General features: G+C 40.0%; 1 protein-coding gene across 48 annotated transcripts in view; it reads right to left on the reverse strand.

Annotated features, from left to right (window-relative positions):
• The window catches only part of DTNB (dystrobrevin beta), a 311,592-nt gene that overhangs the window by 194,413 nt on the left and 89,256 nt on the right, over positions 1-27,923 (reverse strand). For 47 of the 48 annotated variants that reach the window (XR_002516573.2, XR_001893946.3, XM_017947357.3 and 44 more), the window contains 3 exons: positions 25,878-26,032; positions 10,132-10,237; positions 6,219-6,385 (listed from right to left, as the gene is read on the reverse strand). Coding sequence is in view for 46 of the 48 variants with exons in the window: in XM_017947357.3 (XP_017802846.1) it covers positions 6,219-6,385; positions 10,132-10,237; positions 25,878-26,032 (428 nt within the window). In the remaining 2 variants the exon portion in view is untranslated. The remainder of the gene's footprint in view (positions 1-6,218; positions 6,386-10,131; positions 10,238-25,877; positions 26,033-27,923) is intronic. The other variant, XM_017947367.2, reaches the window with a different exon arrangement.

Here is a 27,923-nt window from a genome sequence, read left to right on the forward strand (position 1 = left end):
CCCACCTCACCGGAGGCAGGATCTTCCTCTTCTCCCAGATGTCCTCATATTGAAGAGCTTCAGGGGTCAGTTCTTACTCCTCCTTTTCCTTCTCTATCCTCACTCATTCTCTTCATGGTATAAGTGGTATCACCCAGTCTCATGGCTATTTTAAATATAAGCCAATGACGCCGAGATTTATACTTCTATCTCAGACTTCTCTCTTCAACTCTAGACTCACCATATACAATGACTTCAACAACTCCATACGGACGGATATCTAATAAAACTTAAGTTCAACATGTCCAGAACAAAGGGTGAATCGAGGTTCATCCTTGATCCTAACATCTAAACGCTCTCCATTCACAGCCTTCCCCATCTCAGTCTATGGCAATTCCATCCTTCTATGCTAAGGACTTTTCCTTGACTCCTCCACTCTCACAAGCCACATCCAACCCATTAGGCTGATTTATACAACGTATCGTAATTCAATCCTTTTTACAATCTCTACTACTGTCCTACCATATCTTGTTTTAATTATCATTAGAATTTCTCCTAAATGGTCTCTGCTCCTCTCTTCCTTTTCTACTGTCTACTCTTTACATGGCATCTAGACTGATCATTTAAAAATATAAATCATATCATATTATTCTTCTATTCAAAACCCTATAAAGACTCCTCATTTCACTCAGAGTAAAAGTCCTTACAATGGTCAACAGGCCCACATTAATGTTTTCACCTTGTCTCCTACAATGCTCCCCTGCTCATTGCATTCTGGCCATGCTGGCTTCTTTCCCTGGATTTACAGGTATACCCCTACCCTGGGGCCTGAACACTGAACACTGAACACTACCTCTGCTCTTCCCCAGATCTCTGCTGGTAAACATCTAAGTGTGCTCAAATCGCATTTTCTCAACAAGGCCTATATGACTTCCATATTCAGCCTCCAATCTCCCCAGCCCTATGTTCCTGATTCCACTTGCTAATCTGCTCACGTTAGAGTCCCATTAGATTGGCAGAAGGGCTCTGCTCCATCCATGCAAGTGCCCAGCCTCCTCCATCTGAGGACTTCTGCCTCAGCCAGTTCCTCTGGAGACCATTCCATTTGGTCAATGTATATCGGCAGTGGAGGGTAAAGATAGAGGCACACCTGCTTCAAACTGCCTTGGCTAAGAAGTGATATATATATAATATACAACATGCCCTCCTTGTGGCCAGATAGGACTATATGACTAGTTCTCTCCAGTGGAATTTAAGCAAAGGAAACCATGGATATTAGCGAAACTTCAATCACCAAGTACCTTTTTGTTCCCTTTTCTTATACACAGAGCACACTTGCCTCCTCCCACCATGCCACACATGTCCAGGCAGAACACGTGCAGTCCGATTCAGTCGGTGCATCCAGGATCTCTGGATATGGCATAGTCTTCTTCATAAAGATCATGTGGAACTCCTTAAGATGCAATCTGTGAACTAAAAACGCAAAACTATCTGCACCAGGTTAGGCGCGGCGGCTCACACCTGGAATCCCAGCACTTTGGGAGGCTGAGGCAGGTGGATCACGAGGTCAGGAGATTGAGACCATCCTAGCTAACACAGTGAAACCCCATCTCTACTAAAAATACAAAAAGTTAGCCGGGCGTGGTGGCGGGCACCTGTAGTCCCAGCTACTCGGGAGGCTGAGGCAGAAGAATGGCATGAACCCAGGAGGCGGAGCTTGCAGTGAGCCGAGATCACGCCACTGCACTCCAGCCTGGGCGACAGAGCAAGACTCCGTCGCCAAAAAATATATATACATGCACCTTCCCTTCCTGCTCCCAATATACAATGGTGGAGCCGGAGCAGGAGCTTCTTCCTTACCCAATATCCTTCTTGGCCAGGTGGGCTCTGGCATATCGTCCAGAGGGGCTGCACAACCTTCACAACCCATCAGCCTACCCTGCCAGGCCAAGTTCTCAGAGGTTTGTTTTTTTTTTTTTTTGGTTTTTTGTTTTTTTTTTTAAATAGTAGTTTTATAGCTCAAATAGTTAAGGGCTTGTTCAGTTCAGTCTCCTAATTTCTTTGCCAATGTAATTCCCTCAGAAACTTAGTAGGCCTTTGATCTATTTGTTTCCAGTTGATTCCATGTGCCAGTAACCACACACAAAAAATTCTTTCCTAAGACTAATGTATTTCTTTGCTGCTTGCTTTCAACTAACAGAAGCCACCTGGAGGCCATATGAAAAAGGTCAGTTGCTTCTGGCTTTGACTGTATGATAGAATCACTTGGGGAACTTTATTTTTTCTTTCTCCTTTTTTTTTTTTTGAGATGGAGTTTCACTCTTTTTGCCCAGGCTGGAGTGCAATGGCGTGATCTCGGCTCACTGCAAACTCAATCTCTGCCTCCCGGGTTCACGCGATTCTCCTGCCTCAGCCTCCAAGTAGCTGGGATTACAGGCACCCACCATCACGCCCAGCTAATTTTTTGTATTTTTAGTAGAGACAGGGTTTTACCATGTTGGCCATGCTGGTCTTGAACTCCTGACCTCAGGTATCTCCCCGTCTTGGCCTCCCAAAGTGCTGGGATTACAGGCGTGAGCCACCGTACCTGGCCCACTTCGGGAACTTTTAAAAACAGTCTATGTACAGGGTTTCATGTACCTCAGACCAATAAATCAAAATCTCTGCAGGCAGAACCAAGGGGATTCTGATAAGCAGCCAAGCACAAGAGCCCATACCCTTAATCTGATCTTTGCTATAGGACTAGTCACCTTTTTCAACTGAGAAGGTCTACTAGGACTTTGTTGTTTAAAGCCTTTCTCAACTGTTTTGCTTTCTCTCTAGGGTCTGGAAGTAATCTGTTTTTCCTTTCACTGCCCCAAGAGTCAGAGCTTTCTCCGGTCCCTTTCATTTATTGCTTGCACACTAGCCAATTCTTTCTGAACTCATCTCTATCCTATGTCACCTTACCATTAACAGTCTCACATTCTGATCTTTTCCAACACTTGACCTACAGCCCGGTGGGTGTGAGGTGTGCCTTCCAAATGATCACAGATGACACATTTACCAAACTGGTTACCACTATATACAAACATGGGTTTCTGACTTTCCCTCTCCATTGTCAGTTTCCTCATCAAGTGTGCCACATGACTGCTAAGACAATGCCATACATTTTAAGATGTTAACAGAAATCTACTTCTAGTACTAAAACTTCAGTGACTTAACACAAAGTTCTTATCATGCCCCTATCACAGTCAAGTGGGTTGCTGGATATTCTTCTCCACCCATCATTCAAGGACCCAGTTTCCTTTCGTTTAATGGTTTCACCCTCCGCTGGGTCCTAATGACATTCTCTACACCAAGATAGCAGAGAGGGTAGAGAAGGCACCCTGTTATTTATTAACTGTCTTCTTCTGGAAAGACACCTATCATTCTGTTTTCATTCCACTGGCAAGAACTATTCACATGGTTCCACTTAGCTACATGAAGGCTGAAATGTGTAGTCTAGACACGTGCCAACAAGAATAGGAAAAGAGTAACACTAACAAGCTCCAGCAGTCTCTTTCACACTCATTAAAACTTAAGTTCCACAGGGCAGGAGTCTTTGTCTAGTTTGTTCATAGATGTATCCCAAATACCTCTTACAGGACCTGGCACACAGTAGGTGCTTAAAAAATAAATTTTGAATGAAAGAATGAACAGACAGGATGAATCTTAGATATGGTACCATATGGCATTTTCTTTGTAACAAAGGCAAACAAAATGGACCAAGGACTAAAATAATGAATTATACTGCATAGTTACTGAGATAAAACATTCAACAGAAATTTTTGCAAAAATCAAAATAAACTTCCAGGTACTACTTAAAACTCACATATCACATCTACAATGAAAATTCATATACCAGCTGGTTAAACACACGCTCAAACTCACGTGTGAGCATATAGAAACTTTTTTCAAAATATCAGTATAAACACAGCTGACAATCGCAAAGAAATTACTGTTAAATTGATAGCACATCTTTTTGTTAGCTGGAAACCTCTTTGCTCAGCCTCAAAATTCAACCACATCTTCCTCAAAGAGCAAGAGCTCAGCACATACAGAATCTTAACTTTGAAAAGAAATTACATCCAGACACCTACACATACTGCTAAAAGACCTTACCAGTATACATCTACCATATGCAAGGCACACATCCATCAAAATTCAGAACTGACACGTTTATATACTAGCTTCAAAATTATGCGGGATAACAATACTTGATTTTTTTAAAAAAATTAAGTCACTTTAACAAAAATAAAAGAATTTATAAAACAAAAAAACTGAAATAAGAATAACAACACATGGAAATAAGATCTAGTTCACAAGAGTGCTGTGAGGGTCAAACAGAAAAGTAAGAATTCATTTGTGATTTGTAGACTTTTCTGTATGTATCTTATAAACCAATGAAAAAATTCAAGAGTAGATGAAAACATGCAAATCATAAAGCAGTATCAGTCACTTGTCTCTAAATAAATGCAAAATCCCCATTTTTAAAAGGGTTATAGGTTAGTCAAATGAGGAAGTTCAAACTAGGGGGAATAAGAAGTTCCCCATTCTTCTAGCCCCAACATCCAGAATGAGAATTTTCAGTAGAAATATACCAGCAAACTCAGTCATCATGAAAGGTAAAACAGCAAAAACTATCCCAGTGTAAAGAGTTAAGACTCTACACACACACACACACACACAAAGTGGAAAAAACATTAACAATTAACATAGTGAAGTACCTGTACTTTTAAGAAAGCAAAAAGAAACAATTTGAAAATCTGTAAATTATCTTTATTCAATGAAAAAGAAAAGAAACTACTGTGTTTTTTTCCTTTTTTTTTTTTTTTTTGGATTTTAAAAGTGGCTCTTCAACACAACAGCCACCAAAAAAATGGAATTCACAACACAACAAGACCCAGGATAGGATATTCAGTTTAACAAAATGTTATCGTTAAGTATAACAGAAACCTATCCAGTAAAAAAAAAAAAAACAAAAAAAAACGGATCTTTAACAGATTTTCAGAGATGAAGGAACTAGTTAAGTATACATGTGGGCTGAAGTTTGTTTTGTTTTTTTCTTTAATTCCTGATGTGAGTTTATTTGCTTTTTCTTGGTTGAGTTTTAAGACAACCCAAGGGAAAATAAAAACTGGTTATTAAAGCTTTCTAATACTTGAAGGCCAACAGGATAACCAGGCTAAAGAACCTAGATCCTGAATTATACTTCTGACCTTACATGGTTTTCTACCGTTTAGCAAACGAACCAACAAACAAAAACTAGAGGAAAGGTTTTAAAACAAAGGCTGTAGCAACTTTTTGGAAGGAAAATATGGCATTTTTAAAACTCTGGAAATAAACTGAGAGAAAGGAAGGAAAATAATTGATGATAACCATGTTACATAATTTATAAGAACCACAGAAAAATCAGATACTGACTTCCGCCAAGATATTATTATTTTAAAAACTACTTTTGAAGGTAAAGACACCAATGTGGCAATGGCCGTAAAATACAACGTTTTTTCCAACTTTACAGGTATAAATAGTTAACTCTTCTATTTTCTACAACTTTCCTTGCAACATTTAAACCCTATAAATGTGAGGAAATTTTGCTTGCAAAAAGAACTTTAAGATTTTTTTTTTTTTTTTTTTTTTTTTGAGAAGGAGTCTCGCTCAGTCACCCAGGGTGGAGTACAGTGGCACAATCTCTGCTCACTGCAAGCTCTGCCTCTCGGATTCACGCCATTCTCCTGCCTCAGCCTCCCAAGTAGCCACCACACCCGGCTAATTTTTTTTTGTATTTTTAGTACAGACAGGGTTTCACCATGTTAGCCAGGATGGTCTTGATCTCCTGACCTCATGATCCGCCTGCCTCAGTCTCCCAACGTGCTGGGATTACAGGCGTAAGCCACCGCATCTGGCCTGTACAATTTTAAAATAAGAAGAAACCCACTTTTCACTTAGGAAAGAGAGCATTGCAACATTCCATTTTACTGAATAAAAGAGACCATTTCAAACGTACTGTCTTTGTTTCCTGGAATTTTTTAAAATTCTGCTTTTAAAATCAAGTGAGGAAGCACAACATTTTTGCAACCCTGGCATAAATGTTAGTGTTAAGATTTTACTACACCACATCCTTATTTGGTAGGCATCCATGAGGAAACTGGCCCAGGTGCTGTTACTGATAAAACAGGTTAACGTTCAGGGACACAGATGAAACACAAAGCCATTACCCAAGAGGAATGCTCCTTCATCTGGTGTTGATTGCTGTGAGGGCCACCGGCATGGCCACGCCAAAAGCAATTCTGGCAGAGCTGATAGTTGTGGCACTGCTGGCATCGGTACCGGAAACCCATCATACTCTCACACCGGCAGTAGGAGCACTCCACGGGATGGAAGACTTGTGGACAGGAGAGAAAAGGGGAAGAAAAAGGGCAGGAGAGAAGGGATGGAATAAAAGAAGAAAGAATAAATTTTCATTTGGAGAATAAAGTCAATACAGAGGAATACCAAATCTAATATAAAAACAAAGGTAAAAACAAAATTAGAGCTGGATGCGATGGCTCGCCCTTGTAATCCCAGCACTATGGGATGCTGAGGTGGGCGGATCACTTGAGACCAGGAGTTCGAGACCAGCCTGGACAACATGGCAAAACCCTGTCTCTACTAAAATTACAAAAAAATTAGCTGGACATGATGGCACATGCCTGTAATCCCAGTTACTCAGGAGGCTGAGGTACGAGAATCATTTGAATCCAGGAAGCAGAGGTTGCAGTGAGTGGAGATCACGCCACTGCATTCCAGCCTGGGTGACAGAGCAAGACTCTGTCTCAAAAACAAAACAAAACACAATTACAACTAAAGAATCTAAATTGTCTGCTAGTCTAACTAGCCATTTACTAGAAAAAAAAAAAAAGAAAAGAAAAGATTTAAGACATCAGAAAAAAAATTCAACACAGACTACTGATTCTAATCTAATCATTCCAGTGTACTATCAAGGGCAATACACAACTGTATGTTACAGATCACTATTTATACTTTTAAATGTTGGTAGCATAATTGTTTTCTCTGACAATTCAACTCTGAACACAAGAAAAGGAAGTTAATAGAAGAGAGGGATAGGCCAGCCGTGGTGGCTCACGCCTGTAATCCCAGCACTTTGGGAGGCCGAGGCGTGAGGATCACCTGAGGTCAAGAGTTTGAGACCAGCCTGACCAACATGGAGAAACCCCGTCTCTACTAAAAATATAAAATTAGCTGAACACGGTGGTGTGTGCCTGTAATGCCAGGTACTCAGGAGGCTGAGGCCAGAGAATTGCTTGAATCTGGGAGGCGGAGGTTGCAGTGAGCCAAGATCGCACCATTGCACTCCAACCTGGGCAACAAGCGAAACTCCGTCTCAAAAACAAAAAAAAAAAAAAAAAAGAAAATGAAAAGAGGGATAGAATACTCAAATCTTCACTGAACAACTCTTTCTAGCATTATATATGTAAGACCACAATCTTATTTCAATTATAGGGACTTCTAGACCTGCTTCCAAAAATATATATTAACTAGTGAATCAAGACTCAAAAAACATTGAGTATGAGGTGAGAAAAACTATATAGCAAGATTATATAACATTATCACTAGGGACCAGAAGAAAACTAAACTCAATAATGAGAAATCCAAAGGATATTACTTCTAAGAAATTCAGTTTTTTGCCATCAAAGTGTTTCTAAGGAATGCTGGAAATGCTAATTAAGAGCATGTGTTCAAATTAACTATACAGCCTAGTATAGTTCCTCCAGAGAACAGGTCTCCCTCAATCTCAGCAAATGTCAATGAGGTCAACATCTGTGCAGCCAGTATTTATAGTTCTAAGTAATTTAGGTTAATATTAAAAGATATATGTATGTTAGTATTAAATTATCAAATACATTCTGATAATTTGGGTTGAACAAATATGTCTATGTGATTCTTCTGTGTTCTCTTCCAAACCAGTCAAGAGCCAATCCTTAGTCAGTGGAATGGGTGACAGGTGGAAAAGTAGAGAACCAGAATGATGAAAAAATTAACAAGTGTGTTGGGTCAATTATAAATAAGAAAGAGAAGGACTGTTCAGGTTCTGGTAAAAGTATTATTTTGGTAAAGTGCATCACTTAGTAGTTATCTTCTTATATACTATACACTTGGATCAGTAAATCAATGTATAAAGTGCAACTTTTGCTTACGTGAATAAATATTTCTCCTTATGCATAGTTATGTCAATATAATGTCAATATAATTCATGATGAACTTCATAAAGCCCAAACCAAAAAAAACCATAAATACCATAATTTTATAATTTGTTTCTCACCATTAAAACTGACATACTGAAAAATATTAGTGATAGGTAACCTTTTATTTCTAGATATTTTAATTATTATTATTATTATTTTTTTTTTTTTTTTTTTTTTTTTGAGACGGAGTCTCGCGCTGTTGCCCAGGCTGGAGTGCAGTGGCGCGATCTCGGCTCACTGCAAGCTCCGCCTCCCGGGTTCACGCCATTCTCCTGCCTCAGCCTCCTGAGTAGCTGGGACTACAGGCGCCCACCACCGCGCCCGGCTAATTTTTTGTATTTTTAGTAGAGACGGGGTTTCACTGTGGTCTCGATCTCCTGACCCTGTGATCCGCCCGCCTCGGCCTCCCAAAGTACTGGGATTACAGGCGTGAGCCACCGCGCCCGGCCGATATTTTAATTATTTTATAACATTTCTGTCTCTGATAAAAATACTACAAACCACATACATTAAGAATGTAATCAATAAATTATATACTTCATAAAAGTCATAATAAAATGTTCATAGGCATATGGATAATAATATATCTTATATATCTTGACAAGTGAGGCTCTTTCTACTTGGTATGGCAAATACAAAATGATTTTATGAAAATCAATTGGACATAAAACTATTAAAACAAGGCTATAAAAGCACTGCTCTCCAAAATTTAAATCTATCCAAGAATCTTGTTTTAAAAATTGTGCTGTTTTAGTCTAGAGAGAGTCTGGTCCTTTAAGAAACGAATCCTTAATCTGAGGTACTTGTGAACTAAAGCCATAGTTGGGTAAAAGGCTGAGAAAAATTTATTTTAAAGTATGGATACGAGAGCAAGAAAATAAAAACAGTATGGACGTTTATTAAAAGCGGACTCTTGGCTCTTCCTTGTTCTCTTTTGAGGAATGAAGAAAGGCAAGAGCCTGGAGAGAGGGAAGGTTACTAGAAAAGCGATGGCCTTCCCTTTAACAAACTCCAACAACCTAAAGGAGGAGATAAATTGATGGCAAAAGCAGGAAAAATTAAGAAGTCACTAAGAGATAAGTACTATTTTAACTCAAAGCAAAACAAAGATTTATGTCAAATTACTGGGAGGGACACCAAGAATAGTTTCAAGGCAAAATGGTAAAGGAAAAAAATGGGGGAAAAAAGGGAACCCACTGTTAAATTATATCTTGGCTATTTTTCTTTAAATTATTCCAAAATAATTATAGTTTTAGCAGCTGATATAGCATATATACAGTTTTTTAGAGCTATGAGTTTGATAAATCAAAGAGGAAACCGGAAGTAATGGCTAAAAAGCAGCTGGGCTCAAACAGAAAACAATCATCTGGAATCTTAGGCAGGAAAAGTCTATAGTTCAAGTTGTATGACCTGATATGACTTCTTGGTATCCTTTCTTGTTTTTTCTGTTTTTTTTTTTGAGACAGAGTCTCACTCTGTTGCCCAGGCTGGAGTGCAGTGGCGCGATCTCAACTCACTGCAACCTCCACCTCCAAGGTTCAAGCGATTCTCCTGCCTCAGCCTCCCCCCAAGTAGCTGGGATGAGAGAATCGCTTGAACCCGGGAGGCAGAGGTTGCAGTGAGCCAGGATTGTACCACAGCACTCCAGCCGGGGCAACAGAGTGAGACACTGTCTCAAAAAAAAAAAAAAAAAAAAAAGTAGTAAGTATCCTCCCTTTTTTGAAAGAAATATTCTTCTGAAAGCCAAAACCACAAAATCAAATGACAGAGTGACAGCAAATGTCAACTGTAATTTTCAATGATATTAATAGCTAAGGACATTGCAAATAATCAGTTCCTATACTTTCTACAGCATGAGGAATTGAACAATAAAAGTTCTGCTTACCATTCTCAACATGGGCAAGCCTGTGCATGAGAGGTAGCCAGACAAGGCACTGGGGAGGAGGGTCAGCCATCATCGTGTCTAAAAACATATTTAGCATTATCTTTCTCTGTAAAAAGAAGAAAAACAAAGATACTTTAAATTTTTAAATAATTTCCAAACTCCAAGTTTAAGTTAATGTAGGATTTTTCCCATCCAAGCTTTAGTGAATTATATGGTAAATTTCACAGCAAAATAAAATATTTCACATTTCTACAGACACTACTACATGCTGTACTTTACACTACTACTATTAGTATATTTAAATGTATTTCCACATACATTATTTTATTTTAGTCAACTATATAAGGTAAACTAGGTTAGATATGACTATCTTCACTTTACAGATAGGAAAATAAAGCATTTAAAGGTTTTGTAGTGGCCTGGCCCAAATCAGACACAAATCCAAGACTGTCCTTTGAGTTACTATTTCTGCTACCCAGTGGGGGAGAGAAGACAGCCCACACCCGAGTATAAAGCAACATCAACGAGAGCGGGGACTGTGGCTGGTTGTCCACCATATTTCTAGCTCTCCTAACAGTGCCTGACATGTATCTGATAAGTAACTATTGAAAAAAATAGTCGTAATTTGAAGGGCAAACACCTAGACATCATTTAACAACTTTCTCATTTACAGAACAGAAAAGAGAAGCTTAGTTTAAATAATTTGATAAAATCACAGAGGTAGTTATGATAAGGATGAGATTGGAACCTACATGTCCAAATGCCCATCACAATGCTCCTGTTATACCATCGCCCTAGCTAGACTGCATTTGTCTGTTCTATCTTTATTTCTCTTTTTAACAAATATATAGTAAGCTTCCACTGTATATGAAACACTGAAATAATATGTCCCACGTAGACACCAAATTAGAAAGCAGTCTAGAAAGATAAGATAGAAATAGAGTTATATAATATAGAGAGAACAAATTCTCCACAGTATTTCAAATTAATGAATTTTCTTTTTATTTTCTCCAGCCCACATGATACCTTTCCAGCTCCAAAGAAAAAGGAAAAAGGAGCTGAAAGTCCAGGGTCACCCAACTCAACAAGAGAGTTCCATGACCGTAACCCAGACACGAAAACCTTGCTTCAAATTGTTCCAAAAGAAGAGCTCAGACAACAGGACACATACTCAGCAGGTGCATGGCCGTTGGCTGCCTCCTCCATGTCCTGGTCCCACCACTCAGAGGCAGGATGGGGTCTGGGGTGAAGCCAAAAGCGTACCCAGAATTTCACCTTGCTCTCTCCCAAGTAACTGTGTTCCCAGCCCCACAACTTTCTTAATGTGAAGAACAGGATATAAAACATATGGGCATTTCCCCTTACAACGTTTAAAGGGGGGAAGGTAGAAAAGATAAAATTGGTTAGGGCTGACCTAAAGATATTGCTGGCTGATTACAAAATAACTCTGATTTTTACCACTAAAAATATATATTTAACACAAACCAGAAGCAAGGAGTGAAGACACTGTGGTGCTTAGCCTGAAGGATGGAGGCCAGGGCTGCCATTGGACCCACCACCGGACCCTCCCAACAAGAGTTCCTGTCTTGGCCGGGCACGGTGGCTCACGCCTGTAATCCCAGCACTTTGGGAGGCTGAGGTGGGCAGATCACGAGGTCAAGAGATCGAGACCGTCCTGGCCAACATGGTGAAACCCCATCTCTACTAAAAATACAAAAATTAGCTGGGCGTGGTGGCAGGCGCCTGTAATCCCAGCTACTCAGGAGGCTGAGGCAGGAGAATTGCTTGAACCCGGGAGGCGGACGTTGCAGTGAGCCAAGATCGCACCACTGCACTCCACCCTGAGCAAAAAGAGCAAAACTCCATCTCAAAAAAAAAAAACAAACAAAACAAAAAGAGTTCCTATCTCACAAGGCTCGAGACGAGACAGACTTATTCCTCTGCATCTTTCTGGCAACTGAGAGAATCTTGATTCCAGTATATGTAAACTGAGGTCATTCTTATTGAGAATAATCTTTAAAATAAGAAACTGGTAAATGGGGAATAGAAAAGGGAGGTAGAGTAGAAGGCACAACAGGAAAGAAGCTGTGCAATAAAAATCTGGAAAAGACGAAGAAAGCCAAGGGACAGTCTCACCTCCAGACAGCCTGCAGGCCAGCAGGAAGTAGTTAAGTAATTTGACAGTTCCTCAATTTAACTTCTAATATGGAACTACTCTGGGGGTGGGAGGAGCTGAGAGCTATGCAAAAGGGCTGACAGAACAATTGGCGGTATGGAGCTGCCATTCAAAGGGCCGCTACATATCACTGAGCACTGATGGTGAAGCGTGAGAAATGCCTACTCGAATAGGCTAAAGAAAGGTTATCCTAAGTGTTTTCCATCTCAGGATCCAAGAATACTCTTGTTTGAGACCTTGGTGGAATATGGGAGGAACCAGAGAATGACATTAAAAACCATAATGCCACCTAACATTTGAATGGAGGAACAGATATGGAAAATGCCTCTATGGACATGCAAATAACCAACAGATCAAGATAAAGTCAAAAGTGTCTATTTAAAATTATTGAGATTGGCCAGGTGTGGCAGCTCACACCTGTAATCACAGCACTTTGGGAGGCCAAGGTGGGCAGATAGTTCAAGACCAGCCTGGCAAAAATAGTGAAACCCCATCTCTACTAAAAATACAAAAATTAGCTGGGTGTGGTGGTGGGTGCCTGTAATCCCAGCTACTTGGGAGGCTAAGGCAGGATAATTGCTTGAACCCAGGAGGCAAAGTTTGCAGTTAGCCAAGATATCACCACTGCATTCCAGCCTGGGTGACACAGTGAGATTCCATCTCAAAAAAAAAAATATATATATATATATACACACATACATATAAAAAATATATATGTGTATATATGTATATACACACATACATATAATAAAATTATTGAGATAGAAGAAGATGCTAGAAAACTTTTAGCTAGTAAAAAGTGGCAAACAAAATTAAATGTATCATATCCTTTGTCATAAATTTAATCTTTTTTTTTTTTTTTGAGACAGAGTCTCGCTTCGTCATCCAGGCTGGAGTGCAGTGGCGCGATCTTGGCTCACAAAGTTTAATATTTCTATAGCTTACATGTGTTAAAAATTACCTTTTTATAATACTACTTTCTCTAAAAAGTTTTGATTTGCCTACCATGGAGTTTTTTTTTTTTTTTTTTTGAGATGGAGTCCCACTCTGTCGCCAGGCTGGAGGGCAGTGCAGTGGCCCAATCTTGGCTCACTGCAATCTCCGACTCCCTGGGTCAAGCAATTCTCATGCCTCAGCCTCCCAAGAAGCTGGGTTTACAGGCACGTGCCACCACACCCAGCTAATTTTTGTATTTTTAGTAAGACGGGGTTTCACCATGTTGGCCAGGATGGTCTCGATCTCCTGACCTCATAATCTGCCTGCCTCCGCCTCCCAAAGTGCTAGGATTACAGGCGTGAACCACTGCACCCGGCCATGGAGTTTTTCATAAATCTTCAAGATGACAAGGTAGAATTAGATTTTGGTATCTCAGAAGACTCTCATAAATAAACTCAGGATCAATCTCCAAAAGTTGTCCTAAAGTCACATCATATCTGACATTTTCCAAAAACACGAGGAATGAACCTAGCAAAGCCATGTCCAAGCACTCCGTCATCCACCAACCAAGTAATTTGGAAAAAATCACTGAACATCTCTGAGTTTCAGTTTTCTCATCTTTCAAGTGCTAAAATAGCAGTTCTCAGTGTGATCAGGGGACCCCTGGAAGGTATTTAAACATTTTCATGGAGTTTTGGAGTATTTCATAATAATACTATGACATTATTGGTCTTTTCAATCTCATTCTCTCAAAAGTATACAGTGAGGTTTTCCAGAGACAATGTGACAAAGCCACAATTATCTGAAAAGGCTATTAAAAGACTCTCCTTTTCCCAACTATATAGCTGTCTGGGGCCAAATTTTCTTCCAAATTTTAACCAAAACAGCATATCACAACAGATTGAATGGATAAGCAAATATGGGAATCCATGTGTCTTCTATTGAGGCAAATATTAAAGATATGCAAAAATATAAAACCATGGCACTCTTCTCACTAAATTTTTGTTTTGAAAGTTATTTTTCATAAAAATGTTATTTATATTAACATATAATAGGTTCATCAATGTTATTTTAAGTGACTTAATTTTCTTTTATTTCTTAACTTTTTTTTCTTTTTTTTGAGACAGAGTCTTGCTCTGTTGCCCAGTCTAGAATACAGTGGCTAGATTTTGGCTCACTGCAACCTCTACCTCCCAGGTTCAAGCAATTCTCCTGCCTCAGCTCCCAAGTACCTGGGACTACAGGTGTGCGCCACCACGGCCGGCTAATTTTTGTATTTTTAGTACAGATGGGGTTTTACCATGTTGGCCAGGCCAGTCTTGAACTCGTGACCTCAAGGGATCCACCCACCTTGGCCTCTCAAAGTGCTGGGATTACAGGCGTAAGCCACCATGCCCAGTCTCAATTTTAACTTCTAATATGGAAATATTGACAGATTTAACCCATATAAATAAAAACTCTTTGGGGTCCTCAATAATTTTTACAGTATAATGAGGTCCTGAGACCAAAAATTTTGAGACCTGTTAGGAGAGGTTTCCCATCTCTAAAATTCCAGGACTCAATAAATAATTTTATGAAAGGTAGGTTGGTTCTTTTTGTCCCTTATCTTTTTATTTTGTTTTTGCTCTTGAGTTGAACACATTCTTTGCATTTCTCCTTATTTTTAAGAGCTTAATATTAATACAAACTATAATAAAATGTAAATCATGCATTCCCACAATTCTCATTTTTCTCTGTTTCTCTCCAGATGTATATATACTTCTACATACTTGTGAACAGAATAGATATTAATATATCACCTATTTTTTCACTTAACCTATTAAACATTTTGTTTTATACAAATTCTTCATTTCTAATCCTTTTAACAGCTACCTAATCCACTGAGCGAAACTACCATGATTTATGCCTCCCTCTATAAAACACAGACTGCTTTTATCATTGGACGCAGTCTCATATTTTTTCTTAGAAACAAGTGTTTCTGTTTGCTGCTCTCTGTTACTCTAATCTAGACTGACAACTATTACCCTATAGGCCATTCTCACTTCCCTTCCTCCACCCTTGACTACCTCTTCTCATTTTTAAAAGGGGAGAGGAGTAACCCCTTAAAAATGAAAAATCCAGTATCAATAAAATAACATGAGAAAGTAAAATAATTTAGCAATAGATCATCATTGCTACAGTCTCCAACTTCATCATTTCCAACAAAAACTCCTATTATGTGCAACATATAAATATTTACCCATTGCCTTATCATTTAAACAATGGATGACATTTAGTTAACTGTCTTGAAAGGGACACTGCTAAAGTTTTCAGGTTAAAACATTTTTATGCAAACTTCTGAGTATAGTTATAGAGATATTTTATCTGACAAGGGCAAACACACATTAATCAGAGTTACAGCTGTTGTAACTGAAAGGGGCAGCCTTTCAATTATTCTCACACTGAATTTCCCCAAATCACAGATTTATTTTGGACTCTGAAAATAAGAGTAACTTATAATGACAAAATAATATAATGTTACTGTGCTTTTTATTAGAGATATTTTTATTTGTTATGGATAAAGGAAAGATTAGGAAAACTTCAAATATTCTGAAATATTGTATTTCTCTCATTGCAAAGATTATTTCCTTTGAGAAAATCATGGAATAATATTGATGAAAACAAGGAGGATGCAAGTACATTATGAAGTTTAAGCTTTCAATTAGAATTCAAACCAAAATTACTAATTTTCTCATGTCACACTTAATTTAAAATCCTTCAATTAAGGTCAGGCAGCCGGGTGTGATGGCTCACACCTATAATGCCAACACTTTGGGAGGCTGAGGCAGGTGGATCACCTGAGGTCAGGAGTTCGAAACCAGCCTGGCCAATATGGCGAAACCCCCATCTCTACTAAAAATACAAAAATTAGCCAGGTGCAGTGGTAGGTGCCTGTAATCCCAGCTACTCAGGAGGCTGAGGCAGGAGAATTGCTTGAACTCAGGAGGTGGAGATTGCAGTGAGTCGAGATCGCACCACTACACCCAGCCCAGGCGACAGAGCGTGACTCTGTCTCAAAAAAAAAATGTTTAAAAAATCATTCAATTAATCCAGGAAATAGTAAGCATCCATTGTTTTCCAGACACTGTCAGTCACTGGGGATGGAAAGCTGAAGGACAGCAAGGTCCCTCCCTTCAGGGCATAACTGAGCTGTAGGTAACATGTCACGGGAGTAGAGAAGAGGACACAATCCTAGGGTGAAAGATTAAAAACATCAAAGAAGGAGGCACATTTTCACTGGGATGTGGAATCTGAAGCCTTTTTTGGAGGAGAGACAGAAAGTCAGGGGTTACTGGCATTTCAGTGAGAATGAAGAATATAAACAAAAAGTTTGACTACTTTGACTCACTCAAAACAGGTCACTCAAAACCAGAGAAATGCAAATCAAAACTACACTGATAACATTTCTCACCCATCAGATTGGCAAAAATTCAAAAGTTAGAAACATGTGCCATTGGCAAGGCTATGGAGAGACAGATGCTTTCGCACAATGCTGAGGGGGACCTAAACAGTGCAACCCCATGGCCCTGTGGCGACAGCTAAAAAGATCCCATGGTATGCTAAGGGTAGGAATAGGTGAGGGATGGGGTAGAGCGGGAGCAGTCAGGAATGGAGGTGAAAAGACAGGCTGTGGTTGGATTGGTGAGAGCCATGACGTCATGATAAGAACCTTATCCAGCAGGTCATAAGGAGTGAGTCAAGTTTTTTATGAAAAATAAGGACATCAACAGAGCTGCATTGCAAAATGATGATTTAAACTCAAATTTGCTTATGATTGAAAGGAATAATAAAAGCAGCATCTGAGAAAGCACACTCCTCTTCCTGAGGCTGCCACTGAGCCACTGAATAAAGTGACGAGGAGACCAGGGTCCTTTGTTTTTTGGGTGATGAATTTTTCTGCTTTATTTGAATACTAGTGAGTCATACAAAAGGCAGTAAGGCAGAGGAGACATCGCAAGTCCAGAATGGGACTGCACGCTGGACTGTGCCACCAATGAACACCAAGAAGGGCCTGGACCAACAGCCCCACGCCCCACAGGCTGGGGAACTTCTTTCAGCTCATGAATCATCAGTGGGGAAGTCGGGGGTGCTTTCCGAGAGCATGTGGACAGCAAGTACTGCTAACAAAAATCCTTTTCTAAAAAGAAAACAATCTTGAAGCCACTTGTCATTTCTATGTAAAGAATCATTTAGTAAGACACTCTCTCCTTCACAGGCCCAACTGGAACAAAACCTCACTTCTAGGTCTCTACAATTTTGTTCAATCTAATTATGCTAGTGAGACAGGCCTCATTACTATAGAGACCTGATCATAACAAAACCCATTCTACACCCTGTATTTCATCCCATCTAAGATGCACTTATAAGATCACTTGTAAGATACACCATTATTTTTTTTTCTACCCTTAAGAAAGAAAAGCACTCAGCCAATTAAACTAACTCAATGACTTAATTAACCATAATCCTTCGTGACATGTGAATTGGTCACACCAGCCTCTTGATGAACTGAAATTCCTTTCATCTATTCAGGGGAACTTGGCAGTTTAGTCTACCTTCAGATGCAATGCTTTAGTGTGACAAGAAATTATTTTGGTTATATCTCAGTAATAAAAAAAAAAAATGCAGCTTCATCTATTTGGGGATATCCTCTTTTTTAAAAAGGCTCTATAAAGCCTTATTAAAAAAAAAAAAAAAAGGCTCTATAAAGCACCTGGTTGTTGCTTTGCAAAATAATACAGAATTCCTCCAATGCTGAGTATTTGTTTCACTAACATCCAGTGTTAGTGAAACATTCCCCCTCTATTCTGTCCATGCCTTTCTGCGTTTATAACAACATTGTGTTTAATGCCAAATCCCAGTATACTCTTCTGATAACTTTTTTTTTTTTCTTTGAGACGGAGTCTCCACCTATTGCCAGACTGGCTGGCAGATCGTGCAGTGGCATGATCTCGGCTCACTGCAACCTCTGACTCCTGGGTTCAAGCGATTCTCTGGCCTCAGCCTCCTGAGTAGCTGGGACTACAGGTGCATGCCACCATGCCCAGCTAATTTTTGTATTTTTAGTAGAGACGGGGTTTCACCATGTTGGCCAGGATAGTCTCGATCTCTTGACCCTGTGATCTGCCACACTTGCCCTCCCAAAGTGCTGGGATTAAAGGCATGAGCCACTGCTCCCAGCCTCTGAGAATATTTTAAATGACAACACATGTAGTGCCCAAAGTGGACACAACTCAGTTGAAGTGACAACAAATGATCAGCTATGATCAACTTCACGCATGTGCAGGAAATGACAGCCCATCATAACCACGGCCTAACCAACTGCAATGGTGTGAGGTATCATTGGCTATATATCTCGACATCAGAAATATTAAGATGTGAAAAAGTATCTTCAAATCAACGAAACACTACTAATCCACACCAAAGTACACAGTAGCAAAGGGTTGCTAATGGAGATTATAAAATCTCCTTAATTAGAATACCTATGAAATAACACATATAGATACATGTGCCAGGCAATGCTTGCCAAACTCTATTCAATGTCCAGGAAAACAAAGTCAGAACATCCAGAAGATGTCTCACTTCAAAGTGAGGAGAAAAGTCATTTCACTACATAGCTGGAGAGAGTATTTTGTCAAATGTAATCAGAGGACACCTCCAGGCATGAAATATTCTTGCTATTCTTAAAATTAACCAGCAATAGTATAATCCCATTTTTATACAATTGCCACCGCCTTGGTGAATCAACAGAAATGTGGCATGGTGTCAAATAAAGTGTTACCAACAGTATCTCCTGCATACATTGATTGTAAGAATGTTATCTACTCTCCTATCTGCTCATTTCTCCTCCCTCTCTCCATTCTTTGCTTATTCAGGTTTCTTTTCCTTTTCTTTTTTTTTTTTTGAGATGGAGTCTTGCTCTGTTGCCCAGGCTGGAGTGCTGTGGTGCCATCTTGGCTAACCGCAACCTCTGCCTCCCGGGTTCAAGCAATTCTCCTACCTCAGCCCCCTGAGTAGCTGGGACTACAGGCGCCTGCCACCACACCTGGCTAATTTTTGTATTTTCAGTAGAGACGAGGTTTCATCATGTTGGCCAGGCTGTCTTGAACTCCTGACCTCAGGTGATCCACCCGCCTCGGCCTGCTGGGATTACAGGCATGAGCCCACCGTGCCCAGCCTCAGGTTTCCTTTTCATAAAGATAGGCATCAAATTAAAAATTGCCTGCAAGGTGGGTTGAACTCTTCAAACTAAAGTCAATATTGTTACAGAATTCCCGGGGTGATGCGTTTCCGCTGGAAATCTCTGTGGCCCGTGGCACCTTTGCCCGAGTTTTGCTTGGGCCCACTAGACTCGTTCCACCCACTTGGCCTGGCAGGCTGCACTTGGCTCACACTATCAGCCTGGATCCCACGCCTGCCAAGGGTGAGCCAGGCGCAGAGCAGTGAAGGGAGTGTGAGGGAGTGTGGGGTCCGGCCACTACGCACAGCCAGGCATTCCAGCTGAGGGGGAGCAGGCAGCTCCAGGCACCAGCGCGGGCGGTGGCTCTCTGTGAGGCTGCACTGGACCAAGCGTACTGCAAGCTACTTCCACAGCTGGCACCAGCGAACACGGTGGCACCCAGAAGCTTGGAGATGCCAGGAACCGCAGAGCCCCAAGGAGGGTGTTACAGCCCTGGCTTGGGGAGCTCCTACGTTTAGGCTCCCCAGAGGGGTACAGCTCTTTTCTCCTTTCTTCTTCTTGTTGCCCAAAACATGGCAAGCAAGGGGCATATTTCAGCCCTGTTTGCGTTACGGCTCTTTTAGACCTGCCATTTTGTGGGTCCCGAGTTCTTGTCCTGTACCCAGGAAGAATGAGGTATGTGGACAAGTGGAGGGTAAGCAAGGCAAAGAGGAGCTTTATTGAGCAACAGAACAGTCTGGAGGAGACTCGCAGTGGGTAGCTCCTCTCCACAGCCAGAATGTCCTGACAACTGTTCAGCTCTTGGCAGAGAGGAGATCCTGGAGTGGGTAGGTCCTCTCTGCAGCTGGTTGTCCGGACGTCTCTTCAGCTCTCAGCAGAGAGAAGACCCTGGCAGGGTAGCTCCTCTCTGCAGCTGGTTGTCCCATCATCTCTTAAGCTCTTAGCAGACCAGAGACTCTGGGGTGGGTAGCTCCTGTCCACAGCTGGTAGTCCCATCATTTGTTCGAGTTTGGTTGAGTTCAGGGCTTTTATGGGCCTTAAAGGGGAGGAAGTACATGCTGACTGGTCCATGGTGGCCATGGGTGGGCCTGGAAAAAGCACAAGTTCTCACTCCAGTCCACAGGACTGGCAGCCGGACCCCCAGGCTTCAGGCCCTCCCTGGCTTGAAGGTGGGGCTTCACCGGGAACCCAGGCTCTTCTACCCAGGGGCCTGTCTGCCTCCTACTGTTCATGGCACCCAGGTGTTCATGCCGAAGGGCACCTGTAGGCCAGTTCCAAGATGCCCTCAGCCCCCCATGGCCTTCCTCCCATGCCTGTCAGTGCCCAAAGTCTGGGAGGGCTGAGGTGGCAGGGGCCGGCATGTCAATGCTGCCCCGAGCGTGTGCACACCCGGCCAGGCTGCAACAGTGCCCAAGCTTGGCCTGAGCCTCGCTCTGACACTGGAGCAGGCGTTGGGAGCAGGGAGAGGCCAGGCAGTGGGAGCAGACACCTCCAAGCCTGCGGGGGCAAGGGCAGCCTTCCCAGGCCCCTGACAGTGCAGAGATACCCGGTCTGCAGCTATGGCTTGACTGGCTGCAGCTGCGCCCGGGGAAGGCAAAGCTCCCACCCTGTCAACTGAGAATAGGGTGGAGCTTCAGCCTGTTCCTGGCTCCCGCCAGCTCTATGGAGCAGGCAGCCCTGTCCCACTGCCTCCCCCAATGCAGCCAGCATCGTGGCAGTGGCCATTCTAGACGGGCCACAGATGCCATCAATATGAAGATCTAATAAATAACAAATAGCATCTCCTTTCTAAGGAGAAATATTGCACTTTTCAGAACCCTAAAGTTCGGAAACTTTGGGGAGAAATTTAAATACATTTACTGCTTATTTTAAGTAACTTTTAAGCCTTGAAAGTCAGTTAGTTTGTAAACCCTGAAGAATGTTAATATATCTGGGCTACTCAGCAAAGTATTAGTCTTGGGGTGCTATAACAGTACTGTACTATGTTCAGATAATAATCACAATCACAAATTTGCAATGACAATTTTTCTATTATTACAATTCTTAAAAATATATCAAAGTAGAGAGAATAGTATAATATGCCCATCCCAGCCAGGCACATTGGCTCACACCTGCAATCCCAGCACTTTGGGTGGCCGAGGCAGGAGAATCACCTGAGATCAGGAGGTCGAGATCAGCCTAGCCAACCTGGTGACACCCCATCTCTACTAAAAATACAAAAATTAGCCGGGCGTGGTGGCAGGCACCTGTAATCCCAGCTACTTGGGAGGCTGAGGCAGGAGAATCACTTGAACCTGGGAGGCAGAGGTTGCAGTGAGCCAAGATTGTGCCAATGTACTCCAGCGTGGGCAACAGAGTGAGACTCCATGTCAAAAAAAAAAAAAAAAGCCTATCCAGCTTCAACAGTTCTTAACAAATGACTAATTTGGTTTCATTTCTGCTTTTACTTTCCCTCCAAACTTCATTATTTTGGGGCAAATTCTAGACATACTATCTCTTAAATTAACTTTTCCCCAACTTTTTTAAAATAATGGACATCCAGGATGCGTCCGGTTTGGGGCTAGTATGAATATAGTTGATAAGAGCACCGCTGAAAAGTCTTAAAACCTAGGATTAGGTTTTAATTTAATTGCTAGGTCATGAGGAGGTGTCAGATTAGTTTTATTAAGAAACCACCAAGGCTTCTTGCAGTTTGTTGAGAGTACTGGATGTTCCAAATATCTTTACCAATACTTGAAATCAGTATTTAATTTTAGCTATCCTAATAGATGGGTTCTGCTGAATTAACTTATAAACGCATTTTATTTCTCTTGTGTTTTAAAAACAACTAAATTACATAATCCACAGACTTTATTTTGGGTTAGTTTTCCAAGCCAAAAAAAAAAATGTGTTTTAAAAAAGAATTAAAACTATATTAAAATAAACCAATGTGTAATTCTCTTCATATCATTAAAAAAAAAAATTTCTGCTGTAATGTGTTACATTAAGAAAGAAGCTAAAATTTCTTTACATCAAAATGCTGTAACAGAAAGGTGTGCAGAGTACAACACTGTGGACTTAAAAATCATAAGGCATATGAGGAAAACAGAGTTGGAACAACCACTAAAAATCTAGATGGCTTTGTAAATAGAGGACAAACAAAATAATCGGCCCAACTAAATCCCCCCAGGCGCATGCACTGAAGTCACTGTCAGATGGTGTCTTTCCGCCTTCAATCCTGAGCCACTGATTTCCTTCTTCGTGAGACGAGCACACAACTTCCGAAACAGATCGGTTTCATCAAAACTAGGTATCGGATCCAGGGCAAAGCTTAATTCTGTCCATCCATCATGTGAGCACAGGCGCAAAACGTCTTCACAGCCTCTTCACTCAGCTGCAGCTTCATCATCACAGCACTGCACGAGGCGAAGCAGCTCATGGGTCCTTGAAACCAGTCACTTCTCTCCCTAAAGGAAGGTACTGCAAGATTTTCACCCTCTTTCTTAAAATAGTCATACTTTCTCTTTAATTGTGATCACTTTTTTGTTCAGCACAGAACATCAAAATGCTGGGGAAAAGTGCATATGAAAAAACAACGCAATTTCTAACTTGTATCAACATTGTTTTCTATCTGATTCCCATTAAGGAAACACATACTGAAGCAAAACAAACTGAATGAGAAAAGCCCATTTTCAAAAAGGAACGAAAAACTCATTGAATTTAACTCTTACAGCATGAAACTTTGTCCAAGCTGTCTCATTTCTTGGTCAATATATCAGTATATTCTATGAGTGATTTCTATTTCCTCTGAGGGTTTTTTTTTTTTTTTTTTTACATTTTCATGGACTGGGATAAACTTCTCTTTTCCAAATTTGACACATACAAAAACGCAGATTGATTTTTTTTACAGGAATATGAATGAAGCAGGTAAAAAGTAATGATTTCACGTTGTGAGTTCAAATGTATGTCATAAGGTTAATTTGCAGAATCCTAGATAGCATTCTTAGAATTAACAACTGTACTTTTTAAAATTTCTTCAACATTTTAAACTGTTATTCCAACAGTATTAATAACTGTTATTATCAACAGTATTCTGATGATTCTCATCAGAATACTCACATTGCAATTAAATTAAAGATTAGGTTTAGTACCCCCACATAACTGTCATCCATTTCTCAATGTTCATCACTGAATAGTTCTTTGTGTAAATTCCCTTCCCCTTTCCAATACGGTTTTGCTTAAGAGTACCATTCCAGAACTTGATCCACTTTAGCCTGACCTCCAGGAAGCATCTTGTGTGAAAAGCCATGTGAACATCATACACAAGATTACATCAGAATATTGTGTGGGCCACCATGGAAGGTGATGATACCTCTAAGGCAGCAGCAGGAGCAGCAGTGAGAGGGGCTCCGAGCTGTGACTTCATCATACTCATCTTCACTTACATCCCTGAAGGGCACATTAATACCTGAAGGGCATTCTTGTACCAGGATTATGTTCAGACAACCTCATATCATTTGAAAACGCATATTTGGAGGGCGGGGGAGGGGAATGTGAACTATGTTTCATTAGAATAAACTGAAGCACAGAGATATTTTTAATATGCTAAAAGCTGATGCTGATTGCCATTTATGCTGAAAGAAAAAATAAACAGTGCATACAGGCAAATCTGCACAAAACCAATCAGGCAAAGCGTACGCAAATTTGGGAAGAATATCTCCTCAGATGTTACTAAAAATAATTCTCCATTATCATGGGTGCCACCTTCAATGCTAAAGCTGAATAACCTCTAAAGAAACTAAAAACTATTTGAAAGTCTGAATTCAAATAACCATGAATTCTTAAGTTAAAATGTAAAAAAGTATGTAGGTGGGGAGGGGGCCATGTGTGTATGTGTTTTTCATTCTTTTTTGAATCAGAGTATCACAGGTCAGGAGGATCTAGTTTACAACATCCTTTCAGTTCTCAAACCTTTAAATGTGTTCCTTTTATAGTTTAGCTTTTTATCTTTCAACAATTTTCAGACTTACAAAAAAGTTCTCAGATTACCAAAAAATTCCCATTTTTCCTGAACCAAGATTCCTCAAATGTTAACACTGCAGAAGGATGCTCCTTTATCCTTAAATAGTTCAGATCAAATGTTTTAAAACACAGGACATGCTCTTAAATAATGACATACAAATATCAAAATCAGGAAGTTAACATTCACTGACGCAATACTATCATCCAGTCTATAAACTTTATTTAGATTTTTCCAATTGTCCCAATAACGTCCGTTATAGCAACAGAAAATCCTGGCTTGTGAGTTCATTCAGTTTTTCACGTCTCTTTAAACTCTTTTTACCTAGAACATTTCTTCATCTTTTTTAATCTTTCCTATTATTGACACTTTTGAAGCGTAAAGGCCAGTTAGGTTGTAGAAATTCCTTCGTTGGAGTTTGTCTGATGTTTCCTTGGGATGAGATTCAGCTTATGCTTTCTTGGCAGGAGTTACCGGAGAAGTGATATTGAGTACTTCTCAACGCGTCCTATCAGGAGGCAGGCGGTATCAGTTTATCCCTTTAGTGGTGATAGGGATTTTGATCACTTGGTAAAGTGATATCTGATCAGTTTCTCCACCGTAAAGTTACTATGTTCTTTTTGTAATTAATAAATATCTTATGGGGAGATACTTTTAGACTATGTCAATATCCTGTTTCCATTAACTTTTTTACCTATTAGTTTTAGCAAAGTGTTTTTAAATTCCTTTCCAGAATTTTCTAGGTAAGTTTAACATTAAGCTTCTTTTATCTAATCTCTACCTTAACAAATGGATGCTGCAGCCAGTGTCTATCCTCTGGCTGAGGCATGGACACTAGCTGTAGCATCCATTTACTAGGTGTAGACAGTTCTCTGAAGCATGGTTAAGATTTCAGGAACGCACTCATTCCAGCCTCTCGGTCAAAACCACCAGAAGGAAATAAAATCCATCTTTTTCTAACATGAAAGTGGTAGTGTACCCTTGAGGGATTTTATACTGGCAGGTGAGAGCTGTATAGTGTTCCCTGTCACCAGCACTCAGGAAACAATGCAGTACAGTTACATAGTTTTATATCAAGATTCCCTTATCTCATGGTTTCAAGAACTCCTCTGAAAAAGTAATATATGTCCTGTAACAAAAATGTACACACTTGTTCTTAAACATTTTTCTTTAAAATATTTCATTTTTTTCCGAAAAGACACCCCCCGCACCCTGCCCCCAGTTCCCCCATAAAAGAGTTTTCAGGTGAATTTTTACCCGCCGGTTTTACTCATCCACTCCCCACCACCACCTTTAAAGCTTTTTTCCTCCCCTACTCAAGACCTTACTAGACTGGAAGCAATCTGGCAAAATCTGTTAGAAGGTGAAGAGAGGGAAGAGCGCTCTTCTAGCCCTAGATTCTATAAAACTGTCCTTACCTGCTGTGGAAAACAGGTGCGGACTGAGTGCTCTGTGTAACCAAAAGATGGCCCTTCAAAGACAGCTGTTGGGAGCTTCAGAACTTCCTTCAGAAACTGGTCAAACTTGCTAAATATCATTAAGCCATTGGAATCTGACATCTGGGAGAAAACATCTATGAGAACAAAACCAAATAAAGTCAAGCTATAAGGAAGTATCAGCTTTTTATAAATGGCTCTATGTCATTTGTATACCAAACAAAAAGTATCATTAAAAAAGTATCATAAAATTATTGTGACTTTTAGTTAATATTAAAACTATTCTCATCCTTATTAACACTGTGTGGCTACCCTGCAGACGAGGCCCCTCTCTTCTACTCACTTAATATTCTACCTAAACATTAAATCAAATAACCATTCATGTATGACTACCCTACTATTTTTGAGTGTTTAAAACTAGATGATATATAACTTTTATTTATTTATACCTTTGTTCCAAGAAGAATTTGCAGCAGCATATCTTCATCTCTTAGTATCGCCACATGTGTTTATATAAGACATATGTATGATTGAGTATATAAACATATTAGCATCTTGGTGATAGGGTATGAGAGAAATTGTATTATACTTGTATATTCTATACTGATGATATAATGCATGCCTGTGAAATAACATCTGAAGGAGCCATAGAGAATATTTAAAATATTTATCTAATGAGTTCCAAAGCAGAATAAAAATAACTCATCTAAACTCTTCTATTCCAAGACACTTTGATACTGTAAGACCCTATTTTTATATTAAGTCAGGTCAAGCAGATGAGAAAGAAGCTTCCAGTAATACTACTACAACTTTATCTGCTTGCAGGGAGTTCCTGTCTCTAACCATTCTTCTCTTCTCATCCATAGTTGGGGAGTAAAAGAAAACTAGAAGTCAAAAGCATTTGACAAAGAAATGTGAATGGTAGAAAACTAGGCAGTTTTTCAATCCATTGAACTTCCTTACAAACAAATTAGTAAGCCAAATATGCACAGAAAAATCATTTCCTGAGGACTTTTCAAACATAGCATTTTGAAGACTCATCCAGCCTGGGCAACATAGTGAGACCTCATCCCTACAAAAAAATTTAAAAAATTAGCCAGGCATAGTGATATGCACCTGTAGTCCCAGCTGCTCAGGAGGCTGGGGTGGGAGGACTGCTTCAGCCCAGGAGGTCAAGACTACAGTGAGCCGTGATACCATGATCACACCACTGCACTCCAGCCTGGGATAGAGTGAGACCTTATCTCCAAAAAAAAAGAAAAGAAAATTCACATTTTATATATTCACAATGAAGAGGTATAGTAGAGATCTATACCTATTTAACAGATATACATAATATATATATATATGCATTACTTTTTGAGTTCAATTTTGCGGAATTTATACTGAAGCATCAGGTGAAAAAATTTTTAAACACACTTAAAGAAAGATAAAATGTTAGGTTATTGATCCACAGGGTAATTTTTAAGGCATTAGAAAAGAAGAAATTACCAAAGGAATGAAAATATTCAGTGTGAACTCTCATGATTGCCACTAGTTACAGTTGATGAAAAAATATTAAATACCCATATGGGGGGAAAAAATCCAGCAAGAGACTAAAAGATGGCCCTAGTAGAAAGTAAAATAAATTAATTAACAAATACATATTAAGTTCCTGTTATGTGATCCAAGTGCAAGCACTGTTAGGTGTTTAGAAGCACAACAAAGAAATATGACAGATGGTCCTTATCCCCCAAGACACTTTCAATGTAGCTAGAAAAATAAGATATACTTGAAACAAAGAAGAATTTGAGCTGACCACAGAAAAAATAGAGGCAAAAAGATACATGTTAAGCCCTACCACGTGCTAGGCACCACTACAGTTAACTATGCTGAGTTTGCCAGTAGCCACATTATCCTCTTCTTCCTTAGTAACAAAACACTAATTTTACTTTGTGCAGGAATGTACCAACTAACAAGCTGCAAGTTCCCAGCAAGTAGTGGTCATGTGACTAAGTTCTAGCTAAAATGAGCTTGTAAGCAGAAGGG

The sequence above is a fragment of the Papio anubis genome, chromosome 14 (assembly GCF_008728515.1).
Source record: "Papio anubis isolate 15944 chromosome 14, Panubis1.0, whole genome shotgun sequence".
NCBI lineage: Eukaryota > Metazoa > Chordata > Mammalia > Primates > Cercopithecidae > Papio > Papio anubis.